The sequence below is a fragment of the Lissotriton vulgaris genome, chromosome 10, assembly GCF_964263255.1.
Source record: "Lissotriton vulgaris chromosome 10, aLisVul1.2, whole genome shotgun sequence".
NCBI lineage: Eukaryota > Metazoa > Chordata > Amphibia > Caudata > Salamandridae > Lissotriton > Lissotriton vulgaris.
The window spans coordinates 1,151,601,369-1,151,627,597 of record NC_141698.1 but is presented as its reverse complement, the minus strand read 5'-3'; the positions used below and the strand labels follow the sequence as shown (position 1 = coordinate 1,151,627,597).

The window sequence follows — 26,229 nt, the reverse complement described above, 5'->3', positions numbered from 1 at the left end:
AGGGCCACTGTTTCCCCATTGTCGAGTAGGGCTCAAATGTCATCGGTGGCTGCAATGAGGGCGGTCTCGGTGCTGTGGTTGGCCCGGAAGCCGGACTGCGAGTGGTCGAGGGATCCATTTGTCTCGAGGAAGGCGGCCAGCTGTCTGTTGACGGTCTTCTCAATGACTTTGGCAGGAAAAGGTAGGAGCGAGATGGGGCAGTAGTTTTTGAGGTCGGTGGGGTCCGCTGATGGTTTCTTCAGTAGGGCGCTGAGTTCGGCATGCTTCCAGCTCTCTGGGAAGGTGGCGGTGTCAAAGGAGGTGTTGATGATGTCCTGTAGATGGGGTGCGATGACGGAGTCAGCCTTGTTGAAGACGTGGTGAGGGCAGGGGTTGGTTGGTGAACCGGAGTGGATGGAGTTCATCGCGCGGATGGTGTCTTTGGTGTTGACCGGTGTCCAGGCGCGGAGGGTGGTGGTAGGGGGCGTAGGTACGGTCGTAGGGTGCGTCAGCTGTGTGCTAAAACTGTTGTGTATGTCTGCGATCTTGCTGTGGAAGAACGAGGTGAGCGAGTTGCAGAGGTCTTGCGAGGGAGTGATGTCGTTGTTTGCGGCGCTAGGGTTCGAGAGCTCTTTGACGATGTTGAAGAGTTCCATGCTGTTGTGCGCGTTGTTGTCTAGTCGTTCCTTGAATGCGGTTTTCTTGGTGGTGTGGATCAGCTGGTGGTGTTTTCGGGTGGCGTGCTTGAGGGTGGTCATGTTGTCTGTAGTCGGGTTGTGCGCCAGGCTTTCTCGAGGGCCTGGCAGTTCTTCTTGTCGCTCTTGAGTTCGTCGGTGACCCAGGATGCTTTCTTGTTGCCGGGTCTGATGTGGTGGGTCTTCAGAGGAGCGAGGTCGTCTGCGCAGTTGGTGATCCACTGTGTGAGGTTGTTGGCAGCTTGGTTGGGGTTCGTTGAGCTGGCGGGAGGGTTCTGGCTCAGGGATGTGGCGAGCTGGTCGGTGGTGATCTTGTTCCAGTTTCTGCAAGATCCGAAGGACTTACCACTTGGTAGGGAGTCAGGCCACATCTGAAACAACCAGGGAAGCCCAAGGAAAATCAGAATGGGCTTCGTGGAGACCCACCAGTCAACGGAACAGGGATAGCAAAGGAGCCTCAAGCTGAAATGCAAGAAGCAGGCTCACCGAACACTCTTGAAGTGTAGGCCCACAATCTTCGGTGCAGATAGTGCTCAGGGCTTGGGCTACAAGTAACCCAAAGCACAACTTCAGAAAAGATAAAGAAGTTAATGCACTAGCAAATGTGCACGGTGTCCAGGGGTTCTGGTTGTACTTCACTCGTGAGGGCTGCGGGTCTCAACTTTGCTGGGGACTCGTGTCAACATTCGAGAAGTCTAGAAATCTTCTTCCTGGGCTGCAAATATTTCGGAGTCCAGCGGGAGCTTCAGAGATGCAGACCGGCAAATGCTTCATTGGTGCCTATTTGAACAGGGGAGTCACTCCTTGACCCCAAGGAAGATTCTTCTGTCCTCTAGTCTTTAGTAGAGTGTTGAAGTTCCAGGATTCAGTTTCAGAGTTTCGTTCAGGTGTAATCTAAAGTCCTGTTGCCAGAAGTCCCTTACTTATACTAAGAAAAGGGATTGGACATACTCTGGGGACCCCCCTATGGGAGGGTCTGGAAAGAGGGGTGGCTATACCCATATCCTTTGTCCAGTTTTGTTCCAGAGCAGGGGGTGGTAGCCCCTCCAACCGGATTGAAATGAGACATGCACAGGGACACCAAATGTGCCCCCAGTGCTGACTTCACAGCACTCTCAGAGTGCACCCACCAATCCCCAATACACAGAAGCCTGTCTGGGAGGTGGTTACACCTCCCTGTGACAGGAAACCTATTGTCCAGGCCTCCCCTGCCAGAGTTTCCTCCAGCATCAGGAGGCCAGACTCGTGTCTGTGGCTGCAGCATCCATTTTGTGATGCCAGGGCTCTTTTAAACTATTAGTGGTTAGAAGGGAATTCTACCCCCGCCGCCAGGACTAGCCAGGGGGGAGGTAGGATTTCGAAATGTTTGACACCAAACACAACATGTTTCCATGCATCCATTCCAAAGTTAGCATTTACTGCAAGGTTATAATGCACTTAAGTGTATATGGTCTGTCTGCATCAAAGAACAGCCTCAGAGAATAGGCTCGGAAAGCTACAGAGGGGCCCAGCTCATGCATGGGCACCCTCTCACACAACACCAAGCACTCTGCCTTCAGGATTCATAAGGCCTGTAATAGGAGTGACCAATAGGTTTACATGTGTCAGTGATTAAAGGTAGATATAGGTAACCTATATCTTAGTAAGGGGTGCATGCACCACCTTACCCAGGCTGCAGTAGCAGTCCTGTGATGTCATTTTGGAAGAATTTCCAGGGGTGGCATAATACATACTTCAACAACTTGTAGGCCGCTGGGGTACCTATGCCCTTGGTACCTAAGGTACCATATACTAGAGACTCACAAGGGTACCCCAGTAACCAAACTGCTGTGCGGGTTGCCACAGTAGTGGCGGGCAGTGGTAAGCTCTTATATTCCTTACTTATTGAGATTGCAGACTGCATAGTGTGCTGCTCCCCGTGAGAAAACGTAAGGTTTGTCCAGATGAGAGACATGAAGAAGAATGATTGACATTTAGGGGCCTATTATGATGGCGGACGGACCTGAGTCTGTCCGCCACCATATAGTAGGAGGGACCGTCCGCAGGGGCAGTGGCGGTCCCTCCGTGGTAATTAGGATGTGACCGCCACCCTGGCAGTCACGTCCTGTATTTTTATCATTGCAGCGGGTGCTACTTGAAGCAGCACCCGCCGCAATGATAAAAATGTAAGTTGTGCATTTGCATGCACAAAGCGGCAGGCACCGCGCGGTGCCTGCCGCTTTGTGCAGGCAAATGCAGGGGCCCCCCATAGGTACCCCCATGTGCACCCCCCACCCCCCCTTCAGCCCTGGGGGCCCGCAACGGGCACCCAAACAAAAATCTGTATGCCTTTGCATGGCAGAAATGCCGCCGTGTAAAGGCATGTTCCTCCAGACATCCTAATATGGCTGGCGGTGTCTGATAGACACCGCCAGCCATGTTAGTGCTTTTCCGCCGCTGATGGGAGGCGACAGCGGCGGAAAAGCTGCGGACTGAAAAACGATCCCCCAGCCATCCTAATCTGGAGGGGGGTCTTTTTCGGTCCACTGCGGATTTCCCGCATACTCTGGGCCTGCAGTGCATTCCGCCGGCCTGGAGGATGCGGGAAATCCGCAATCCTAATCTGCCCCATAGTTTGAATGGATGGATGCCTGGATCATGGTACTATCTGACTCTTAGATAGCATATGTGTATCTAGAGAGAGTAGACGGTCACTGGATGAACTAAGTGTTACTTTGAAGAGCATGTAAACTGCACCCGCACGTCCGTCCCAGTGTAGGAAAGGCAAGGAAAAGAAGTTGTAATTTTGTCTGAATACTACCATGAATAGTAGCAGTAGTTTGTATTGCAAGCACAGCATATATCCGGCTATTACGATGGCCACTCACTACCTCTGTTAATAAGTTTAGTAGAACTTGGTCATTCATGTGTGGATGTATAACTGTTCACTCAATAAAAAGCAAAGCACCTAAAGTCATCCCATATGTAAGCAAACACATACCATGTGCAGTGATAGATAATCAGATTATTTATATTCTTCATTTTCCTTTTCTAGTATTCATTGGCACTGTAGGGTGAAAGTTAAATTAATTAAGCAGTAGCCCTTGTAACAGAGTATTCTCAGTGCCACCCGTAATAGAAAAGTAAGAGCATCACCACCTGCATGTACTGGACTGGTACAGTAACGCAAGTCTGTCTCACTCATCATGGAGGGCGTCTGTTTTTCTCGGGTGCAAGTTGACTGCGCTGGCATTATGGCGGCTTGCAGAAGTTAACGTAACAATTTTGCTAAACAAGAGAGAAGAAGAAGAATAAGACTGGTGTACTGTCATAGTCGAATTTAATGGAGTGAGTCCATAGTGCTCGTAGAATTGATTCCTTAAACTCCCACTAATGTTAGAGCAAGGGTGAAGAAGTGGGAGGTTAGATAGATACTGGCCACAATAGTTATGTACTGCACTTGCAAGTTGCTAGTTCTACTGTGACACAACTTTCTGCTGAATCATTTTGTGTTAACATTAAAGAGCATGGGTTTCAGACTATGTCTTTCTTTCTTCATATAGATGCTCCTTCCAAACCAACCCGGAAGGAGCAGGCTAGACGGGCCTGGCAACGGAGGCTGGAGGCCACTGTCGCTGAATATCGGCGGCTGGTGGCCCAGGAGGAGGGGGACACGCAGTCTACAACAACATCTACCGGCACAGCTGCATCCTCCTCCTCGCTCCCTGGGACACCCAGTCAGTGCAGTAGGTGTCCAGCGGTATGGAGCCGGGGTACCGCAGCCACCCGCCACCGCCGAGCAGCAAAGAAATCTGCTGCCCCACACAGCAGTTGCAAAAAACGAATGCACCGCCTTTCCCTGAGGGTTTCCTACCTCGAGCAGGAGCTGCTCAACGCGAACACCCTGCTCGAGACCCTCCGCAAGGAGCATTCCGACCTGGCCCAGAAAGTCAACAGCAGCAGCCAGCAGTAGGAGGAGACTGTCCCTTGCCCTTTTTTTAAAGACTTCTGGGGGGTGGGAATTGGGTTTTTTTACTTTTTTTGACTTTTCGCGGACATTCGTTGGGGTTAGGGAGAAGGGGTGGGTTGGATCTTGTGGGAGATTATTTTTGTCAGGGATATAAATATACTTTAAACTTTATCTTAGCATACATGTTTTTTTACTGCTTTTGAGGCTGGTGGGTGGGGGTTTAACAGGAACTTTGTTTTCGTGAAACTTAAGTGGCATCTTGATTCAAGTTGTGTAATTAATTGCCCAAATGTTTTCAAAACTAAGTGCCTCTCACAGAGTAAGTGAATTCAATAGTCCAAGGACTTTACTAGTACTAGCGTCAGTCTCTTGTCTCTTCTAATACTCCATTATACTTCCTCCCCCCAAACGCTTATCTTACCTGTAATTTGCTGTCATTTAGTCACACATCAATCAAAACCACAAAGCCTGGGGGAAGAGGGTTAGGGTTTGGAAAATGGATGGGAATGGGAATGGGGGATTTTGGGAAAGTTTTGTTGAGAGAAGAAAAAAAAAGCACAGCAGGGACAAACAATAATTGAAGATAAAGAAATCTTTGGGTACAAAGCTAACCATAAATCTTTTAAGTGACACAAAGGAAGTGTATGCACTACTGCATGCATGGTTACTGAAAAGTAAGTAGTACTTTCGACAACCGTGAATGACAGAATGCGACAGTACAGGGCTGCAGCGCTTTCACTTGCCTATCTCTGCACTCAGAGAAACACTTCTTAAATTAAATTAGGTTTACAAAATATCAGAAGTAAAACCTATAGAATGGCTATAGGGATGAATTTAAAAGCAAAGATCCAAGAAATGCAGAGTCACACTCATAGAAGTTCACAGCAATAACATTACTTAAAAGATAATTAGAAAAGAACCGATACTGTATCTGTATGTTGTTGTAGTTGTCCTGTGAATTTGGTAAGTTGCACGCATCAAACCATTCCTCTTATTAGCGGGACTCCTCCATTCCAGCTGACGCTCCGTCCATCAATGTTGGTGACCAGAAGACACCCTGTCCACTGCCTGCCTGGCGGATGCTGAATTGCGGCTCGCTAATGTGAAGCCTGACTTCATCCTTTTTATCCCAATGCACAGACTGAAACCCGGCCTGTAACTATTGATGGAAAAACAGGAAGTGATATTAGAACACCACTGACAAATAAATATAAGGTATGTATGCTGTGTAGTACAAAAAGTCACACTTTGAGTTTCCTAATAGACAGTACAATATTTTTGAAAGTGCGTACTCTGTCTGAGTCTCCTTCTGAAGGATAAATAACTATGGGCAAATTAATTTAGCGGATCTTTCCCCTCAAGCTAGGTGTACTGTAAACTGTGTTTTAGAACAAAATTAGACCTTCCCAGCAGTGCTTCCACCCAGACCCTTACTAAAGCCAGTCGCAAAAATGTAGAAGACCCCCAATCAGATCTCAAAAAACGAGGCCTAGTAGAAAACTGGTGACAAAACGTACTTTGAAAGTAAAAGTAGGCCCAAATCCCCCCTTACCCACCCTGGATTGTATTCAAACCACTTGCAAGCAAGCCAAAGTATCCATACCTTGCATCGCTCCAAGACTCGCAAACCCCCCCACAAACAGCCCCCGCCCAAACACATGCAATATAAATACTGCTAACCCTAACGAGCCCTAAGTTAAGAATATTGGCAAACGCTTTCTTTAACTATGCCAAACCCCCCCCTTCCCACAATGGATTTTCTTCAAATCACTTGCAACCAAAATTACACATTCCCACGAGTGCTCTAAGACCCCAGAACTCAGTTGCAAAAATCTAGAACACCCCGAAACACATGCAATCCTGCTGCCAGTGCTAACCCTAACGAACCCTAAGTTACAAAAAGTGCCAAAAGGCTTTTCCGCATGGATTTTCTCCAAACCAGTTTTATCCGGTATTAGACCTTCCCAGCAATGCCCCAAGACCCGCCAACTCACCCGGAAAAACACCCCCAAACAGCCAAAAAGCCAAAATGGAAAATCTCATACTTACAATATTTTTCGGCCTTCTGTCCAAACGCGCTGTGCAGCTAGGTCATAACTCTCGTTTTTCACCATGGATTTCCTGAAAAGCAAATGTAATCAAAATTAGACTGTGCCAGCAGTGATCCCAGACCCCAAAACCCACCCACAAACACCCGGAAACCCCCCAAAGAGCACCTCAAAGACAAGCAAGTCAGCAAAAACACAAAAAAAGTCGCCTCCGATTTGGTCCAAACCAGTTTTATCCGGTATTAGACCTTCCCAGCAATGGCCACAGTGCCGTCAACCCAGGCGAAAACAAGTAGAAGACCCCCAAACAGCCAAAAAGCAAAAGTACAAAAATGGGGACTTGGGGCCCGATGTAGGTAAACGCGATTTTCCGATTTCAAAATACCGAGGCGGGCCGAATCGGTATTCTGAAATCGGAAAACGAGATGTAGGAAAAAAATACCGAATGAATACCGATTCGGTCGGCATCGGTAATGAGATTCGGTACGTTCCGATTCTGCTCGGTCCGAATCGGAAATTACCGAATCGGCCAACAACGAATCGGAAATCACCGAATCGGCTACCACCGAATCGGAAATCACCGAATCGGCTACCACCGAATCGGATATTCCCGATTCGGCGAATACCGATTCGGTAAAAGCCGATTCGGTAAAATCCGAATCGGCAATCATAGACCCATGGCGAAAAAGCCCATAGGAATGCATTGAATGAACCGATTCGGCTTTTACCGAATCGGATAATACCGAATCGGATTTTTCCGATTCGGATATTACCGAATCGGTAAAAGCCGATTCGGCAATAGGCGATTCAGCCAATGAGGTGGCTCCCCCTCCCCCACCCAAACAGGGAGTGGCAACCCTGGCAGGTGCAGCTAATTAAGAAGTTTCTAGAAGTTTCTGGAAAGCCTGCCTGAGCCCAACACACACAGTTAGCAGCAGTGGGAGAAGGAGGTTGCAAACTGAACAGGAGAAAATGGCAGATCAGGCAGGAAGCAAGAAGTCCTCCCAAAAGAGGAAGCCCAAGTTCACCACCACCGAACTTCAGGTGCTGGTTGAGGAGGTGGTGAGGGTGCACCGCCAGCTGTTTGGCAAGCTGTCCCTCAACGTGCCAGACAGCACCAAGAGGAGAATGTGGGCCGACATCGCCCAGAAGGTCAATGCTGCTGGTGTCACCCCCAGGTCCATTGAGGAACTGAAGAAAAGGTTTTACGACCTCCGCAGCCTCACGAAGAGGAAGCTGGCGGACATTCAAAGGCAGGCTGGACACACCGGAGGAGGCAAGAACCCGGCGCCACCCCTCACCGAGCTGGAGGAAATTGTCTCCAGCACCATCGAGAGGGAGAGCATCGTAGGAATCGGGACCCTGGACAGCTCTGCGAGAGCCACAGCTACAGGTAAGAAGCATGCGCATCATGACACACCCTACCAGACACCTCCCCATTAGACACAATGCATAGGCAAACACCAGCACTGTACTGTCACCAACATACAAGAGACAAGCATCATGGTACATGTAGTCAGCAGAAGTTAGCCAAATATGTCAGTGCAGAATCACAAGACAGGAAACAGTGTGACACGGTGTAAGGAGATGCAAGGACATGTGGAATGCCATAATTGTACTGACTGTAATACATCGGCACTCAGTTTACAAATGCTTCTTTGTACCTAGGGGCACCATCAGGCGGCACAACTGTGACAGCAGAGGGAGCAGCAACGTCCAACACTGCAGTCGCAGGGCCGAGCACCAGCCAGGCTGGCCAGGAGGAGGAGGAGGAGGATGAGGAAGGAGACACCCCAGGGCTAGAAATGGAGGGAGTCCTGGTGATTGATTTCCAAGCAGTGCACTCCCCAGTACTGTCCAGCACACCCCCCTTGCAATTCTCACCAGAAAACTCCCCTACAAGGCAGACCATTCCGCCTACACCAGCTCCTGCCACAATCGTGGCCTTGCCACCTGTCCAACCAGTCCTGGGAGCAGGGGCTCAGGGACCGGCCAGCACCACACCCCCGCCAGTGGCACCCCAGCCCACTCAGCAGGCCGGAAGCAGCAGTGCCCGACGCCGTGCCACCACCACCACCACTGCTGCACCAGCACGGGAGGGCAGTGTGTTCCTGGGCCTGGAGGGACAGATGGTTAAAATCCAGCGCCAACAGGCCAGATCCACCATGGCCTGCCAACGCCAGCTCCTGCAGCACAACATGCAGATGGGGGAGTTGGTGAAGGGTTTCCAGGCTGTTGTGGACAGCAACAAGGAGGTGGCAGCAGGGTTAGGCAGGCTGACCACTGCCATCACCCACTCATCTGCCCGACAGGAGGAGCATGAGGTTGCGCGCAGGAGGGATGCCCGGGTGCTCAACCGGGCCATGGCCCGCCTTGCAGCGGTGACCGCACAACTGTGCCATCGCAGCTCCAATCAAGAGTCTGTGCTCAGTCAGCATACGGCTGAGCTGACTAGGGGGATGGCCAGGATCACCACGGCCATGGAGGCCATGATAATATCAAACACCGCCTCCAATCCTGCCCGGGACCTGGGTGATGCTGGAGACAGCAGCAGCCGCAGCAGCCCAGCCAGCGCTGCATCAGAGCCACGGAGGAGCACCAGGCGATCCGCTGATGCTGCTGGGCATTCGGAAGGGGCCGAGGGACACCCCAGTGGGTCTGGAAAGCGGGCCAAAAAATAGCCTGGCAAGGGGGGATGAGCAAACCAGAACCCTGGACTTTATTTGAGTTTACAATCTCCATTTTTTGATGCACATCAGTGCTGTAACTGTGGTGCATCACTATTAAAAATTTATTTTTTGCAACCAACATTTAGCTGTCTTTGCATCTGTACTCAGTCAGAAATAGTTCTCAGTGATCTCCTCACATCTGTATCTGCCATCACTTGGCGTACACACCCCAGCTGGCTGTGTCAGTGGCACAGCTTCGTCGTCGTCATAGTCCTCGTAGTCAGACAACTCCACCTCAGTGCCCTTCTTGACCGCAAGGTTGTGTAACATTGCACATACAGCTATGATCTTGCAGCAGGTGATGGGGTATACTGCCTTGCACCTCCACTCTTGTGCAGGCATCTGAATCTACTTTTCCAGATGCCAAAGGTCCGTTCAACAACATTCCTGGTGCGTATGTGGGCCCGGTTATACCTCCTTTGGCTGGGTGTGGAGGGGTTGAGGTAGGGGGTGAGTATGAATGAGCGGAGGGCATATGCACTGTCGCCTGGAAGAGAAAGGGGTCACATTAGACACATGCATACATGTATTACACCTACCTACTATGTGTTATGGGGGTCTGATGATGTGGCTCACCTAGGAGGTATCCTTCTCCAAAATCGCCAGCCATCAGCCGTGCATATATGCCGCTCTGTTGGAATATATAGGAGTCATGGGTACTTCCTGGAAATTTTGCTACCAGGTCTGTGATGGTGCACTTGGCATTGCAGATCACCTGCACGTTGATGGTGTGTGTAGATTTCCGATAGCGGTATATGTATTCGGTGTCCGCTGGTGGGCAAATCGGAATATGCGTGCCATCTATGCAACCGATGATTTGGGGAAATTGTGCCATCTGGTAGAAGTCAGCTTTGGTTTGTAGCAGTTCTGCGTGGGTTGCAGGGAATGAGATGTATTGGTCCATCCTGTCTATCATGGCGTCAAGGAATATGTGGAAGAACCTTGACAGGCTGCTCTGGCTCACCCCTCCTGCTGCTGCTACTCCACTTTGATAGCTGCCAGACGCTACCAGGTGTAGGCTGCATAGCACCTGGACGTGCGCAGGGATGGCGTGTGCCCTTGGGGTGTGGTGGTCCAAGTATGGCTTAAGGTCCCTGATGAGCTCAAGTATGGTGTCAGAGTCCAGCCTGTATCTCTGTAGGATCTCAGCCTCAGTGAGCATGAACAGGGTTATCCTCTGTCTGTAGACCTGTTCATTTCTTAGCCATTCCCTCTGTCCTTCCTGCTGTAGCCGTAGCCGCCTCGCAATGACATAGAAAGCTGCCATCCTGCAAGTTGCAATGCATTTTGGGACTGTTTATATGGGTTGGAGTTGGTTACCACCTGATTGCAATCCATGGTAAATACCGAGTGAATTCTACCGATTTTGAGCCGATTTCGGTGTTTCTGTGCCTCCCTACATCTCCCCAACTGTCGGAATCGGGGAATTTCCCGATCGGAGATTCATACGAATCGGCATGTTTTCCGATTCGGCTCATGTCCGATTCGGTATTTTTTCCGATTCGGTACATGGACCGAATCGGTGATTTTCTGATTCGGTGTCACTAACGAATCGGTTCTTGGACCGAATCGGTGATTTTCCGATTCGGTGTCACTAACGATTCGGTAGTAGGACCGAATCGGTGATTTTCCGATTCGGTGTCACTAACGAATCGGTTCTTGGCCCGATTCGGTGATTTTCCGATTCGGTGTCACTAACGAATCGGTACATGGACCGATTCGGTCTTTGTAACCGATTCGGTGTTTTTCCGATTCGTTACATATCCGATTTTCGGTATGTACGTATCGGATTCTTTCCCATTCGGTACTCATTCCGAATCGGTTTTCTATCCGATTCGTTCTGTTTTTGGTTCCCTACATCTCGATGGCTGTTTACCGATCGGTAAGGGCCAAAAATCGGTATTTTCGGCCGATACCGATCGGTAAAGCCCTACCTACATCGGGCCCTTAGTCATTTTCAGGGCAATTTCCAAAATCACTCCGCGCGCGCTCTACAGCTAGGGCCTACCTCCCTTCTGCCACCATGGATTTGCTTCAAACCTCTTGCAATCAAAAGTATCCATACCCAGCAGTGCTCCCAGACCCTGAAACCCACCCATAAACACCAGGAAGCCCCCCAAACAGGCCCCAGAAAACATGATAATGAGCAAAAAGGCAAAAACGTTTTCAAGTCTGATTTTGTCCAAACCAGTTTTATCCGCTATTAGACCTTCCCAGCAATGCCCCAAGACCCGCCAACTCACCCTCAAAGAAGTAGAACACCCCCACAAGTGCAGAGTCTTTCACCAAAAGCAAAGAATGCTCTGCCTTCCAGTGCCTTTTGTAGCATGGATCCAGAATAGTAGCACAAATGTAATGCTGTTCTGAATGGATCATTTGAAGACGTTCATCTCCAAGTAGGCGCTGTAATAATTTCTCCGCCAAAACAAAAGCTTTGTGCTTTTCTTCATCTTTTTGAAACATATAAGACACCGCCTTCAGTTAGTGCTCTAGCATGCGCAACAATGGGATAGCTTTTCGCAAATTACAGTCCTCCCTGCTGACTGCACGCGTGAAGACATCAAAAGGACGAAGCATGTCTGTCAGGCTTTTACCTAGCTCCCATTGCGCCGCATCTAGCCTCAGGTCCTTCAGAGCGGTACCTAGTGTTAAGAAATACTGACGAGTACCGTAAACTGCTCATACAGACGCTCAAGCATGTAGAAGGTTGAGTTCCAACATGTTGGCACCTCCTGGATGAGTGTTTTCACTGGCATTCGACGTTCATGTAGCAGGCCCCTCAGATGCTTCCGGGCCTTAAAAGAATGGCTGAAATGGTTGCACATTCTTCGGCAGGTGGTCACTAACTCGCACACTGGACTTTCTTCACTCAAGAATTTTTTAACAACCAGGTTTATAAAGTGCGCCAAACACGGCACTCTGAAATATTTACCCAGATCCATGGCCTTAACTACATTGGTGCCATTATCCATGGAAACATAACCAATCGTGCGTTTTTTTGGGGACAGCCATTGAAAGACCTTTCTGTTAAACTCCTTCAAAATGTTTTCTCCTGTATGACTTTTCTCCATGCCAAACATGGCTGGTGTTGCATGTTTCCGAGCAGCTTTAAAAACATTGTCCGGGTCAACACCTGCATTTAGCTTTGCTTTAACCCCTGAAAAAGAGACCCAGTGTGCAGTGATGCACATGTAATCAGTGCCTGCGCCACTGGTCCACATGTCTGTTGTCAGATGTATAGTGTGAACAGCACTCTTCTGCAAAGCTGCCCCAATCACCTCCAGCACATCTTCATGTAGCGCTGGAACCGCAACTCTGGCAAAATAGAACTGGCTAGGAACCTTCCATTTAGGGCTGAGCGTTGCCACTAATTCTAGAAAACCAACCCCTTCCTCAAAAGAAAAAGGGAGAAGATCCAGAGCTAGCATTTTAGCCAGCTTAGTGTTATACAGACGCGTCAGTGGGTGGTTGCGATCAAATGGCGCTTCTGAAAACAACATGCTTCTAATGGTGGGCTGGACCATTTTACGGGATGATGATGACTTCTTCGACCCAGTAACGCTTGATGATCAACTTTTTCGCATTGGTGTCTCACTCTCTCCCACACTCTTAGTGTGGCTCACAGGGGGTGTGCTGCTGACAGGGGTACTGGGTGTAAGTGAAGTGTTTGACGCTTCTTCCTCCTCGTCATCATCAGATGAAACATCAACGGATACAGTTTGTTGACTTCCAATTCGGGCTTCCTTGATCTCCTTTAGGTGCGCATGCCATTGGACAGTGTGCTGTCTCTCAAGATGACCTCTCTGGCCTCCGGTATCATAGTTGGTACCAAACTTACCATGACTAACTCAACCTTACAAAGGCTACTAATGGCCATGTTTTCCCTTTTTGGGCAAACACTAAAGAAGTTCCAAACTGCGGACTTGAAATGTCTGTGGGGGGCGGAGGAGGCGATACTGGTGGTCATGCTGCCAGATGAAGTGGAGGATGTGTGTTGCCCGAACTTTACTACGTTGTGTACTTGCACCACCACTAATTGAGGTTGAGGTGGATGGAGGTCCTTTCTGGTGAGAAAGAAATATGGAAGCGGTAGGTGGTGGTGTACTAGTTAACTCCAATGATGGTGTTCCCATTGCCTCCTCGTCGACAACATCGCGCTCAGCAGCTTTTCGGGCTAGGGTAAAAATGTCTGTTTGCTGCATGCCCGCTGGGGCGGCAGTGACGTCTATGATGACTGCGTCGTCGTCGTGAGAGTCTTCAACAGCAGGAGTATACGCCACTTCTTGTTCAGCGTCATCATCACACTCCATAAGTACGAGACTTTTGGGGACCTTCCTTTTACGCTTAGCTACCTTTGTCAGATCATGGTGTGCCTCACTCTCAGACGGCAGTGGTGTTTTCCAATTTGGATCCATATCAACAGAAGGAAGGGGGCTTGAAGAAGATGTAGACACCATCCTTGATCTTTTCCTTGCTAGGGATGCGGAAGGCAATGAATGATCAGGAGGAGTGGCTTCCTCAAATGATACCTCGGCTTGACTGTCGATTTCCTGATGTGCCCCTACTTCGGGAGGAAAAACTGTTCTGGGCACTTGTGCCGCTCCATGCACCTCTGCTTGCGCATCTCCTTGCGCTGCCTCTCCTTCCACATGTACTTGGGCTTGTGCTTGCACATGTGGTTGTTGTTGCGGCTGTGGTTGTTGAACACTCGTCAGATGAGTTACAACAACCTGTGTTGATTGAGGGACATTGCTGCTACTTTCTTGCGATGAGCCAACATCACTGGTCGATGGTGATTGAACAACTAGACTGGCTGCCTCCAAGTCAAGGGCTTGGACTTAAGTTGGCGTGGTGGTGGTGGCACTGAGCCCAATGGAGCGGGGGTGCTGCTCCCAGCTTGGTCCCCAGCAGATCCCGCTGCTGCTACAGGCGTACTTTTTTTTTATTCCCCAAAAATGTGGTGGGCAGCACACCAGTCTCCTTGGTAACTTGCTTCTTCTGCTCCTTACTGGCAACTTTCTTGCTAGAGGAGCTACGGGGAACTTTTTTTGGGGCCATCATCTTCAGAGGTCAGAACAGCAGGCCGCAGTTGCACGAGTTGCAGAGTTGTCTTGTCTGTGGCCAGACGTGACGTCGCGTGACGTTATGCTGCACACACACCGCTGCAGGACTTCTTCCTGGCACTGGTGGTTCTCTTGTGCGCCTAAAAGTAATGGAAGACAGAGGAACATCAGTTATACACCCCAAACAGTCGAAAAACACATAAAAATCAGCACAATCCCATGCCATCCATGCCCTCCATGATGTTTAAATTCAAGACACCCCACAGAAAGACTAGGCCCATGCACCACTCACTACCCCTGGGCATAATGGATAAAAGCTAGGCAAAATGGGTGCAGGCCTGAGAACACTGCCTGCATTCAAAATGGCCCCTTGGCACCCAGCACATGGCCAGGGCCTGCCGGTACCAGCACTCAAAATGGCCCCCACCCACATGGCCAGTCCCCATCAACACCCCAGAAAATCGAAAAACAGACAAAAATCACCACAATCCCATGCCATCCATGATGTTTACATTAAAGAGACCCCACAGAAAAACTCAGTCCATGCACCACTCACTAGCCCTGGGCAAAAGGCCCCAACAGCAGCCCAAAAAATCGAAAAACACACAAAAATCAGCACAATCCCATGCCATACATGCCCTCAATGATGTTTAAATTCAAGACACCCCACAGAAAGACTAGGCCCATGCACCACTCACAAGCCCTGGGCAAAAGGCCCCAACAGCAGCCAAAAAAGTCGAAAACACACAGAAATCAGCACAATCCCATGCCTTCCATGCCCTCAATGATGTTTAAATACAAGACACCCCACAGAAAGACTAGTCCCATGCACCACTCACTAGCCCTGGGCAAAAGGCCCCAACAGCAGCCAAAAAAATCGAAACACACCCAAAAAGCAGCACAATCCCATGCCATCCATGCCCTCAATGATGTTTAAATTCAAGACACCCCACAGAAAGACTAGGCCCATGCACCACTCACTAGCCCTGGGCAAAAGGCCCCAACAGCAGCCAAATAAAATCGAAAAATAGACAAAAATCAGCACAATCCCATGCCATCAATGCCCTCAATGGTGTTTAAATTCAAGACACCCCACAGAAACACTAGGCCCATGCACCACTCACTACCCCTGGGCATAATGGATGAAAGCTAGGCAAAATGGGTGCAAGCCTGAGAACACTGCCTGCATTCAAAATGGCCCCTTGCCACCCAGCACATGGCCAGGGCCTGCCTGTACCAGCACTCAAAATGGCCTCCACCCACATGGCCAGTCCCCATCAACACCCCAAAAAATCGAAAAACAGACAAAAAAAACCACAATCCCATGCCATTCATGATGTTTACATTAAAGAGACCCCACAGAAAGGCTCAGTCCATGCACCGCTCACTAGCCCTGGGCAAAAAGCCCCAACAGCAGCCCAAAAAATCGAAAAACACACAAAAATCAGCACAATCCCATACCATCCATGCCCTCAATGATGTTTAAATTCAAGACACCCCACAAAAAGACTAGGCCCATGCACCACTCACTAGCCCTGGGCAAAAGGCCCCAACAGCAGCACAAAAAATCGAAAAACACACAAAAATCAGCACAATCCCATGCCATCCATGCCCTCAATGATGTTTAAATTCAAGACACCCCACAAAAAGACTAGGCCCATGAACCACTCACTATCCGTGGGCATAATGAATGAAAGCATGGCAGACTGGGTGCAGGCCTGAGAACACTGCCAGCATTCAAAATGGCCCCTTGCCCCCCAGCACATGGCCAGGGCCTGCCTGTACCAGCACTCAAAATGGCCCCCACCCATATGGCCAGTCCCCATCAACACCCTAAAAAATCGAAAAACACACAAAAATCACCACAATCCCATGCCATCCATGCCCTCCATGATGTTTACATTAAAGAGATTTATAAACAACAAAAGGTACCAGAGGGTCTCAAAAGATGTGCCCAAAAGTAATGAAAAGCCAACCCATCCCTGCCCTCTAAGAAGATTCGTCACAGAAGGCTTTCAACAGGATGAGGAAAATACCCATCAGTCACCATACGGATCCGCCCTTCATCATTTGGGATTTTATCCGTACCACCCGTCTGAGAAGATCGATGCCACAATCAGAGGTCAACCCGGTGGTAAGGGGGTTCCTCGAGAGGTGCATGCAATGACAGTGTGGTCAACCACTCGATGTTATGAGTGGCTAAGAAAATGTGACTGGGGTGTGCAGTGCTGGTAAAAGTGAGGGAGTGAGAAAACCAAGGGGAAAGTGTATTAAAATTGGTTTAGAGAGAGCACTTAACAAAAATAATTTATTCTATGTGTGCCTAACATACCAATGTTAAAAATGAGTGCAACCTAAGGCTGTCTGGTTATGTAGACAGCCTCAGGTAAATGTGGTCGACTAGTTTCTGCAATCACGGGACTATTGCGTCCTTGCATTCATCAGGACCAAAATACAATAAAAACTACTGCACCAAGTGAACTAAATGAAGTGAAGGGTGACACCAGGGTAACAGAAACAAGTGCACGTAGTCACCTGAATGCTCCGGGTGCCCTTACAGTCTGTGTTGATCACTATGGGAAGAGACCAAGGGTTAAGTATAGCTATCATTATACAATGGGCTGTCATGAAAGTCCTTATCATGTGGATCAAACATCACATCATATTCAGAATATTGATATACAGGCACTTCACAATAGTATAGCCCGATTTTTAAAATCATTTGGAAAGAAATTTCATAAGCCAAATGTCTTTCAGTCCTTACCTCGATCTGTAAGGTAGACTAGCCTCACCCCACCTGGCAGTGGCTCAGGGGAAGATGAAGCACCGCTCTAGAAAACACGTAAATCACATGTCAAAAACAGTATGCACAAACAGGGACAGCGCAAATCCAATTGATGATGACCGATCGTGAAAGGTAATGGTATCATGGAAAGACCGTGCCCAGCAGATAAAGCACCGCTCTGGAGAGCTTGTCTGACACAGTATGCACAGATAGGGACAATGTATTCCTTAGTAGCTGCTAGCTGGTAATGACCATGCCCAGTAGTCAAATCACCGCTTTAAAGAGCATGTCTGACACCTTATGCAGAGAAGGGGACAGTGTATTCCTAAGTGGTTGCTAGCCGGTAATGAATAAAACCACCTAGTAGTGAATGGAGATAGGTTATTAAAATAACCGAGCCAAGCAGTGTCGGAGCCTGTACCCCGTTGCAGGAGAGAGAACTGCCGTGCGGAAAGCGCCGCGTTATGGAGCGCACGGGGAGAGAGGAATCCCCTTACCTGTCCGTCGGTACTCCAATGCCGGCGTCCTGGCCGACTGGGGAGGTGCCGGTGGGTCAGAAGCGCGCTGTATATAAGCCGCGCTCTCATTGGTTGAAAAGTCACGTGGGGCGCTACACCACCTCCTTTGATAGGTTCTTGATCCATTCACTACTAGGTGGTTTTATTCATTACCGGCTAGCAACCACTTAGGAATACACTGTCCCCTTCTCTGCATAAGGTGTCAGACATGCTCTTTAAAGCGGTGATTTGACTGCTGGGCATGGTTATTACCAGCTAGCAGCTACTAAGGAATACATTGTCCCTATCTGTGCATACTGTGTCAGACAAGCTCTCCAGAGCGGTGCTTTATCTGCTGGGCACGGTCTTTCCATGATACCATTACCTTTCACGATCGGTCATCATTAATTGGATTTGCGCTGTCCCTGTTTGTGCATACTGTGTTTGACATGTGATTTACTTGTTTTCTAGAGCGGTGCTTCATCTTCCCCTGAGCCACTGCCAGGTGGGGTGAGGCTAGTCTACCTTACAGATCGAGGTAAGGACTGAAAGACATTTGGCTTATGAAATTTCTTTCCAAATGATTTAAAAAATCGGGCTATACTATTGTGAAGTGCCTGTATATCAATATTCTGAATATGATGTGATGTTTGATCCACATGATAAGGACTTTCATGACAGCCCATTGTATAATGATAGCCATACTTAACCCTTGTTCTCTTCCCATAGTGATCAACACAGACTGTAAGGGCACCAGGAGCATTCAGGTGACTACGTGCACTTGTTTCTGTTACCCTGGTGTCACCCTTCACTTCATTTAGTTCACTTGGTGCAGTAGTTTTTATTGTATTTTGGTCCTGATGAATGCAAGGACGCAATAGTCCCGTGATTGCAGAAACTAGTTGACCACATTTACCTGAGGCTGTCTACATAACCAGACAGCCTTAGGTTGCACTCATTTTTAACATTGGTATGTTAGGCACACATAGAATAAATTATTTTTGTTAAGTGCTCTCTCTAAACCAATTTTAATACACTTTCCCCTTGGTTTTCTCACTCCCTCATTTTTTCCAGCACTGCACACCCCAGTCACATTTTCTTAGCCACTCATAACATCGAGTGGTTGACCACACTGTCATTGCCTGCACCTCTCGAGGAACCCCCTTACCACCGGGTTGACCTCTGATTGTGGCATCGATCTTCTCAGACGGGTGGTACGGATAAAATCCCAAATGATGAAGGGCGGATCCGTATGGTGACTGATGGGTATTTTCCTCATCCTGTTGAGAGCCTTCTATGACGCATCTTCTTAGAGGGCAGGGATGGGTTGGCTTTTCATTACTTTTGTATATTTTACAAAAACAAGGGGGACCCAATCAGTACCTAGGGACCTTGGGCAGTCAATTATTATGAAAAACAGTGGTCCATAGGATTAGGTTTTCACAAAACACAAATGCAAATATAGACTCCAATCAGTACTATATTGACTCGTGTTTTCAGTACCCAGCCGGGCCTGAAATTTTATTTCACATATAAACAAATTTAAAAGACCATCAGAGAGGTCTAATGCAAGAGTTGGTAGGGTACAAGCCTGTACCTATCCAAAAGTACAATCAGAGAGAATTAAGGGGTATTTGTTTTTTGTGAAAACCTAATCCTATGGACCACTGTATTTCATTACTTTTGGGCACATCTTTTGAGACCCTCTGGTACCTTTTGTTGTTTATAAGCTTCTTTGGGGATTGTATCCAGAGCTTGGTCTTTAAACTTCCCCCAGGTCCCCCCTACCATAGTGTTTTTGTTACATTAAAGAGATCCCACTGAAAGACTCAGTCCATGCACCACTCACTACCCCGGGACAAAAGGCCCCAACAACAGCCCAAAAATCGAAAATTCCAAAATTGTACTTGCAGCAACTGTAATGCCCCAAACAAACTTACTTGTGAAATTTCTAATCCAAAAGTGATCCAAAGAAAGTCAAAAAGTCCTCAAATCCAAATATCCAGCAGCATCCACAAAAAGTAATCCTTCCAGGTCAAGATCCGAATGAAAGTGACCAGCACATGAAGAAAGCACTGGGAGGAGCCTGCTGGACAGGAACAGGAAGTTGGAGACTGTGGGGCACTTCCTTCCTTTCTCCCCCCCCCCAAAATGGACTCCTTGCAAAAAAAAGTGCAGGCAAATGTCAACCTGAGGAGTTATTCTGATAAAAATCATCATTTTCAGAAGGTTTATGCTGCTTGCTGGTGGATTTCTTGTGCAGAATTGCAAATTTAGTAATTTTGCGAGTGCGAGATTGTTGCTGCCTGCCGCATCTACGTGTTCGCAATTTCGAACTCTCGCGATGCGTGCTGTGCAAGGTGGCAAGCCGCTATTACGTAATCGCGGTCGCCAAACTCCCGTGGGATCCCGCAGCAAGATCCAAAATGGCGCAGCACTCGCAAAATATCGGGAAAAACAACTCAGCAAACGCTGAATGATGGTAAGTGAATGCCGTGCGCCGCAATATTGTATCACCAAGCAAAAAAATCTGCTGCGTGCGGATTTTCGGCAAATTCGCGAGAGTTCGCGGATTGCAAATTTACCGAAAATCCTCAAATTCCGCGAGCGGAACGGATTTTACACCCATGCTTTTTGCTGAGGCCTCAGGCTCCAACACCCACACTTTCTGTCCTTGCTGGTAAACAGTCAGTACAGCCTGTTGGTCATGCCAAGCTTTCTGTAATTCCTGCCTAGCCTCAAGGTTTTTAGTTGCATTTTTCATGTATTCAGCCATCCTGGAACGGAGACCAAGTACATAGTCTACTATGTCCTGTTTAGTGGGTTTGAGAGGTAACTCCCATCCCTCCTTCACCAGACACAATGGACCTCTTACAGGATGCCCAAACAGAAGTTTAAATGGGCTGTAATCAACCCCCTTCTGAGAAACCTCCCTGTTTGCAAATTAAAGGCAGGGTAGTAGGTTGTCCCTTCTACGCCTAATATTTTCTTGGAGACCCTCAAACCCTTTGGGGTTTTATTGAACCTTTCAACTAAACCACTGCATTGTGGGTGATATTTATAATTTATCCTATTTTGGCCCCGATGACCTGCTAGGGAAAAATCATGGGCTAGTGTTAATAGGAAGCCCCCGAACTTCAGATGTATAACCAACCTCCTGGCTGTACCAGGCTTGAAGTCAAGGTGATTGGCACCATCCTGGTAAGCATCCGAGTCTGAGCCCTGGTGGTTTGTACCTCCAGTCCCTTCCTCTGCTGCTGCCCCATCCCCACTGCCTAACCCCTCAGGCTCTAAAGCCTTCTGGAGGTCATCTAACAGTAGTACCTATCTGAGGCGTTGGGTTTTGGCACTTTTGCCTGTCTTCAATTTCCTCATAGTACACAGAGCCCTTAATTCTAAAACAGAGAGTGTGTCATACGTGGATGCCTGTAACATACTGACATCTGGCAGGGACCCACTGGTTCCTGTCCTTGAAGGCATTACTGGTGAGGTGTGACCAGGGTGTCGGGTGTCGGGTGATTTCAGGTGAAGAATGTGAAGTTTGACTCTTCAGCCACGAGGACCAGGAGGTATCGACGACAACCAAGATCAGGAATCAAGTTGTCCCACAAAGGATGTCGAGTGCTGCAGTGTTGGTTTCAGGACTGTACCCAACAAGCTTTGGAAACAGAAACCCACGCATGAATCAAAGAAATGCTTCAGTGTGGACCAGCAAGGTCCGAGGGGCTGACCACTTGGTAGGAAGTCAGGGCACATCTTGAGCAACCATGGAAGCCCAAGGAAAATCAGAATGGCCTTTGTGGGGACCCACCAGTCGACGGACCAGGGATCATGAAGGAGCCTCAAGCTGAAATGCAAGAAGCGGGCTCACGGAACACTGTGTGGAGTGTAGGCCCACAATCTTTAGTGCACCTTTTCCAGGCTGCAGTAGAATTCCTGTGGTGTCATTTTGGAAGGCTTCCCAGGGGTGGCATAATACATGATTCATCCCCTGGTAGGCCTCTGGGGTACCTATGCACTTGGTACCTAAGGTACCATTTACTAGGGACTCATAAGGGTACCCCAGTAACCAAACTGGAAAGTACGTAAAGTACTAGCAAACATTTTAGAGAGGAAGCAGTTAGGCTCGGTCCTGGATATCAGGGCCCCAGCCAGATTAAAGTCGACAAACAGTGAAATGACAGCAAAAAGTGGAGGTAACTATAGTAAGCAGTTCCTACGCTCCTCCACACCCGAACTGCTAGGCCAGGTCCTCCTTGGACTGGAAACAAGCATCCTAGGACCGGTTTCGGGGTTTCACCATCTTCAGCCAGGATAGCTTGACTCTAGCGGCATGGAGAGAACAGAACCCACGTCTGGGCATACCCGTCCCAATCTGGGTGAGAAAAGCAAAAACAACAATTGATGGACAGAATGCAGGACAATGTGATACATTCACCCCAGTACACAGATCTGAGCCTAAATCCATCTTTTTTTGCTCACCATGCCATTCCAGTATGAACCGGGCCATATACAAATCATTATTGACTCTGTGCCCAATCGGAACAGTTTAGCCTGAACTGCCAGTTCAGGTCCTCCATGGACTGGAAACAATCATCCTAGGAACGGTTTTGGGGTTTCACCCATCTCCAGCCAGGATACCTTGATTCCAACAGCATGGAGAGCCGGGGACTCACGTCTGGGCAAACCGTCACACTCAGAGTGATAAATGCAAAAACAACAATTGATGGACAGAATGCAGAACAATGTCATACATTCACCCCAGTACACAGATCTGGTCCTAAATCCATCATTTTTTTGCTCACCATGCCATCAAGTTTGAAACCAGCCATATGCAAATCAGTTTTAAACCTGTGCCCTATGGGAAAACTGCAGCCCAAACCGACTAGCCAGGTCCTCCATGGACTGGAAACAAGCATCCTAGAACCGGTTTCTGGGTTTGACCCCGTTTCAGCCAGGATAGCTTTACTCCAGCGACATGGAGAGCACGGCACCCATGTCTGGGCATACCCGTCCCACTCAGGGTGACAAATGCAAAAACAACAATTGATGGACAGAATGCAGAACAATGACATACATTCACCGAAGTACAAAGATCTGCACCTAAATCCATCGTTCTTTTGCTCACCGTGCCTTTCCAGTATGAACCCAGGCATATGCAAATCAGTTTGGACCATGTGCCCAATGGGAGCAGTCCAGCCTGAATGGCCAGGTCAGGTCCTACCTGGACTAGACACAAGCATCCTAGGACCGGTTTTGGGGTTTCACCCCTCTTCAGCCAGGATAGCTTGACTCCAGAGGCATGGAGAGCACAAGAGACACTTCTGGGCATACCCGTCCTACTCAGGGTGACAAATGGAAAAACAACAATTGATGGACATAATGCATATCAATGTCGTACATTCACCCCAGTACACAGAACTGGGCCTGAATCCATCGTTTTTTGCTGACCATACAGTTCCAGTATAAACCTAGCCATATGCTAGGTGGAGAAGTGTGGCTCACCGGTTAGAGGAGGCAGACCCTGATGCAGAGGTCAGACCCGGGACCAGGGTTCAATTCCCGACGCAGCAGGGTCTTGAGCTCATAATGTCCACGGACTCGATAATTCTCGCCTCAGTGCCTACTCGAATCGTGGGTTCATACTCTGCAACTCTGGGCAATAGCTTGCTTAATCTCCACTACGGCCCCACCGTGATGGGATGCCTGGTCTTCACCTTGGGGATTCCCAGTAGGGGTAATCTCGCAGGGAAATACCAGGACGGGTTCCCAAACCAAGCGCCTTGAGACCTTACGGTGATAAGGCGCTATATAATAACGTATGATTTACAATTTACGATATGCAAATCAGTCGTGACCCTGTGACCAATGTGAACAGTCCAACCCGAGCTGCCAGGCCAGGTCCTTCCTGGATTGGAAACATGCATCCTAGGACCAGTTTCGGGGTTTCACCACTCTTCCAAAAGGATAGCTTGACTTCAGCTGCATGGAGAGTACTGGACCCATGTCTGGGCATACCCGTCCCACTCAGGGTGACAAATTCAAAAACAACAATTGATGGACAAAATCCAGAACAATGTCATACACTCACCCCAGTACACAGATCTGGGCCTCAATCCATTGTTTTTTGCTCACCATGCCATTCCAGTATGAACCCAGCCATCTGCAAATCAGTCTTGACCCTGTGCCCAATGGGAACAGTCCAGCCCGAAGCCAGGCCAGGTACTCCCTGTACTGGTAACAAGCATCCTAGGACCAGTTTCAGGTTTTCGCCCTCTTCAGCCCGGATAGCTTGACTCCAGCGGCATGGAGAGCACGGGACCCATGTCTGGGCATACCCGTCCAACTCGGGTTAACAAATGCAAAAACAATAATTGATGGACAGAATGCAGAACAATGTCATACATTTATCACAGTACACAGATCTGGGCCTAAATCCATAGTGTTTTTGCCCACCGTGCCTTTCCAGTATGAACCCACCCATATGCAAATCAGTTTTGACTCTGTGCCCAATGGGAACAGTTCAGCCTGAACTGCCAGTCCAGGTCCTCCTTGAACTTGAAGCAAGCATCCTAGGACCGGTTTCGGGGTTTCACCCCTCTCCAGCCAGGATAGCTTGACACCAGTGGCATGGAGAGCACAGGACACACGTCTGGGCATACCCTTCCCACTCGGGTGACAAATGCAAAAACAACAATTTGTGGACAGAATGCAGAACAATGTCATACATTCACCGCAGTACACAGATTTGGGCTTACATCCATGTTTTTTTAGCTCCATGTGCCTTTCCAGTATGAACACAGCCATATGCACATCAGCCTTGACCCTGTGCCCAATGGTAGCAGTCCAGCCCGAACTACCAGGCCTGGTCCTCCCTGGACTGGAAACAAGCATCCTTGGACCGGTTTCAGTATTTCACTCCTCTTCAGCCATGATAGCTTGACTTCAGCGGCATGGAAGCACAGGACCATGTCTGGGCATACCCGTCCCACTCAGGGTATGATGACAAATGGAAAAACAACATTTGATGGACAGAATGCAGAACAATGTCATACATTCACCCCAGTACAGAGATCTGGGCCTATATCCATTGTTTTTTTGCTCACCATAGCATTTATTTATTTTTAAAACTTGTAAAGCGCACTGTTACCGTACGGTGTCCTGGGGCTGTCTTGATAACTCCTGACACTAATCCCCGGGTTAATTTACAAAAAGCCATGTTTCTAGCTTTCTCCGAAAAAATCATCACCTCAGGGGACAGTGGAGTGCCGCTGGAAGGGCATTCTAGGCCACAGCCGGCCCCTCGGCTAAAACTCCTGCCTCCCCAACACACTTTCCTGATGAGTGGGGTCTTGATCAGTCCCAGAGTAGCTGACCTCAATAGTCTACCTGGTTTGTACCAGTGAAAGTATTGCCCCAGGAATGCTGGACCTATACCATGGACCGCCTTAAAGACAATACACATGCTTTTAAATAGGATCCGCTTCCTTACTGGCAACCAATGTAACTTCACAAGTTTGTGAGAGATGGACGCAAACTTGGGCAAGCCTGTAAGAAGGCGCGCTGCTGCATTCTGCAGTATTTGTAACTTGTTGAGTACTCCTTCCTGGGCTTCAAGGAGCAAACTGTTACAGTAATCCAATTGTGAGAGCACCAAGGTCATCACCACTGTTTTTTTACATTCCCCTGGGAGAAAAGTAAGAACCTTCCAAAGGATTTTCAGTGTCCAGGGAATGGATGAGGCCAAGGCGTTTACCTGAGGTCTATAGGAGAGTCTGTCATGTATAATGACCCCCAGGTTCTTAACCTTATTACCTGGAGTGGGAAGAGTCCCCATCTCTTCTGGCCACCAACTCGGGCCCCAGAAATTGGCCGTAGAGCCAAACAATATCACTTCGGTTTTAGCCGAATTGAGTTTTAGACAATTTCCGGCCATCCATTTGCTCACAGCCTTCATGCATTCCTGGAACTTACTGACCACGTCATTCTCCCTCCCTGGTAGCAGTGAAACCACAATCTGTGTGTCATCTGCGTAAGATGTGAGTTCAAACCCATGGGAGCGGATAACTGGGGCCAGGGTAGAGACGTAGACATTAAACAAGGTAGGGCTAAGTGAGGAACCCGGAGGAACCCCACAAGGTGGTTGAAAGGGTTTCGACTCAAAGTCCCCCAGCGTGACTACCTGGACCCTATTGGTCAAAAAAGATCTCAAAATGTTTAAAGGCCTTCCCCTGAACCCCACATTCCTCCAGCCGGTCCACCAAGATGGTATGGTGGACCGTATCAAAGGCCGCCGACAGATCCAGCATAACCAGGGCCGCCCGACCTCCGGAGTCCATCACCTTCCTGACCTCTTCTCTTGACTTGATCAGGGCGGACTCCGTACTGTGGCCTGGTCTAAACCCATGATGTGAGATGTCTAGCCCCTGAGTGGTTCCTAGGTGTGTGCTAAGCTGGATGTTCATAATCCTTTCTATGATCTTG

General features: G+C 48.7%; 1 protein-coding gene across 1 annotated transcript in view; it reads right to left on the bottom strand.

The window, feature by feature from the left end:
* LOC147689499 (vomeronasal type-2 receptor 26-like) overlaps positions 1–25,527 on the bottom strand; it is a 571,238-nt gene extending 545,711 nt beyond the window's left edge. Inside the window, exon 1 of the mRNA XM_086939934.1 lies at positions 25,502–25,527. Coding sequence (XP_086796060.1) covers positions 25,502–25,527 — 26 coding nt within the window. The remainder of the gene's footprint in view (positions 1–25,501) is intronic.
* Positions 25,528–26,229: the final 702 nt, after the last annotated feature.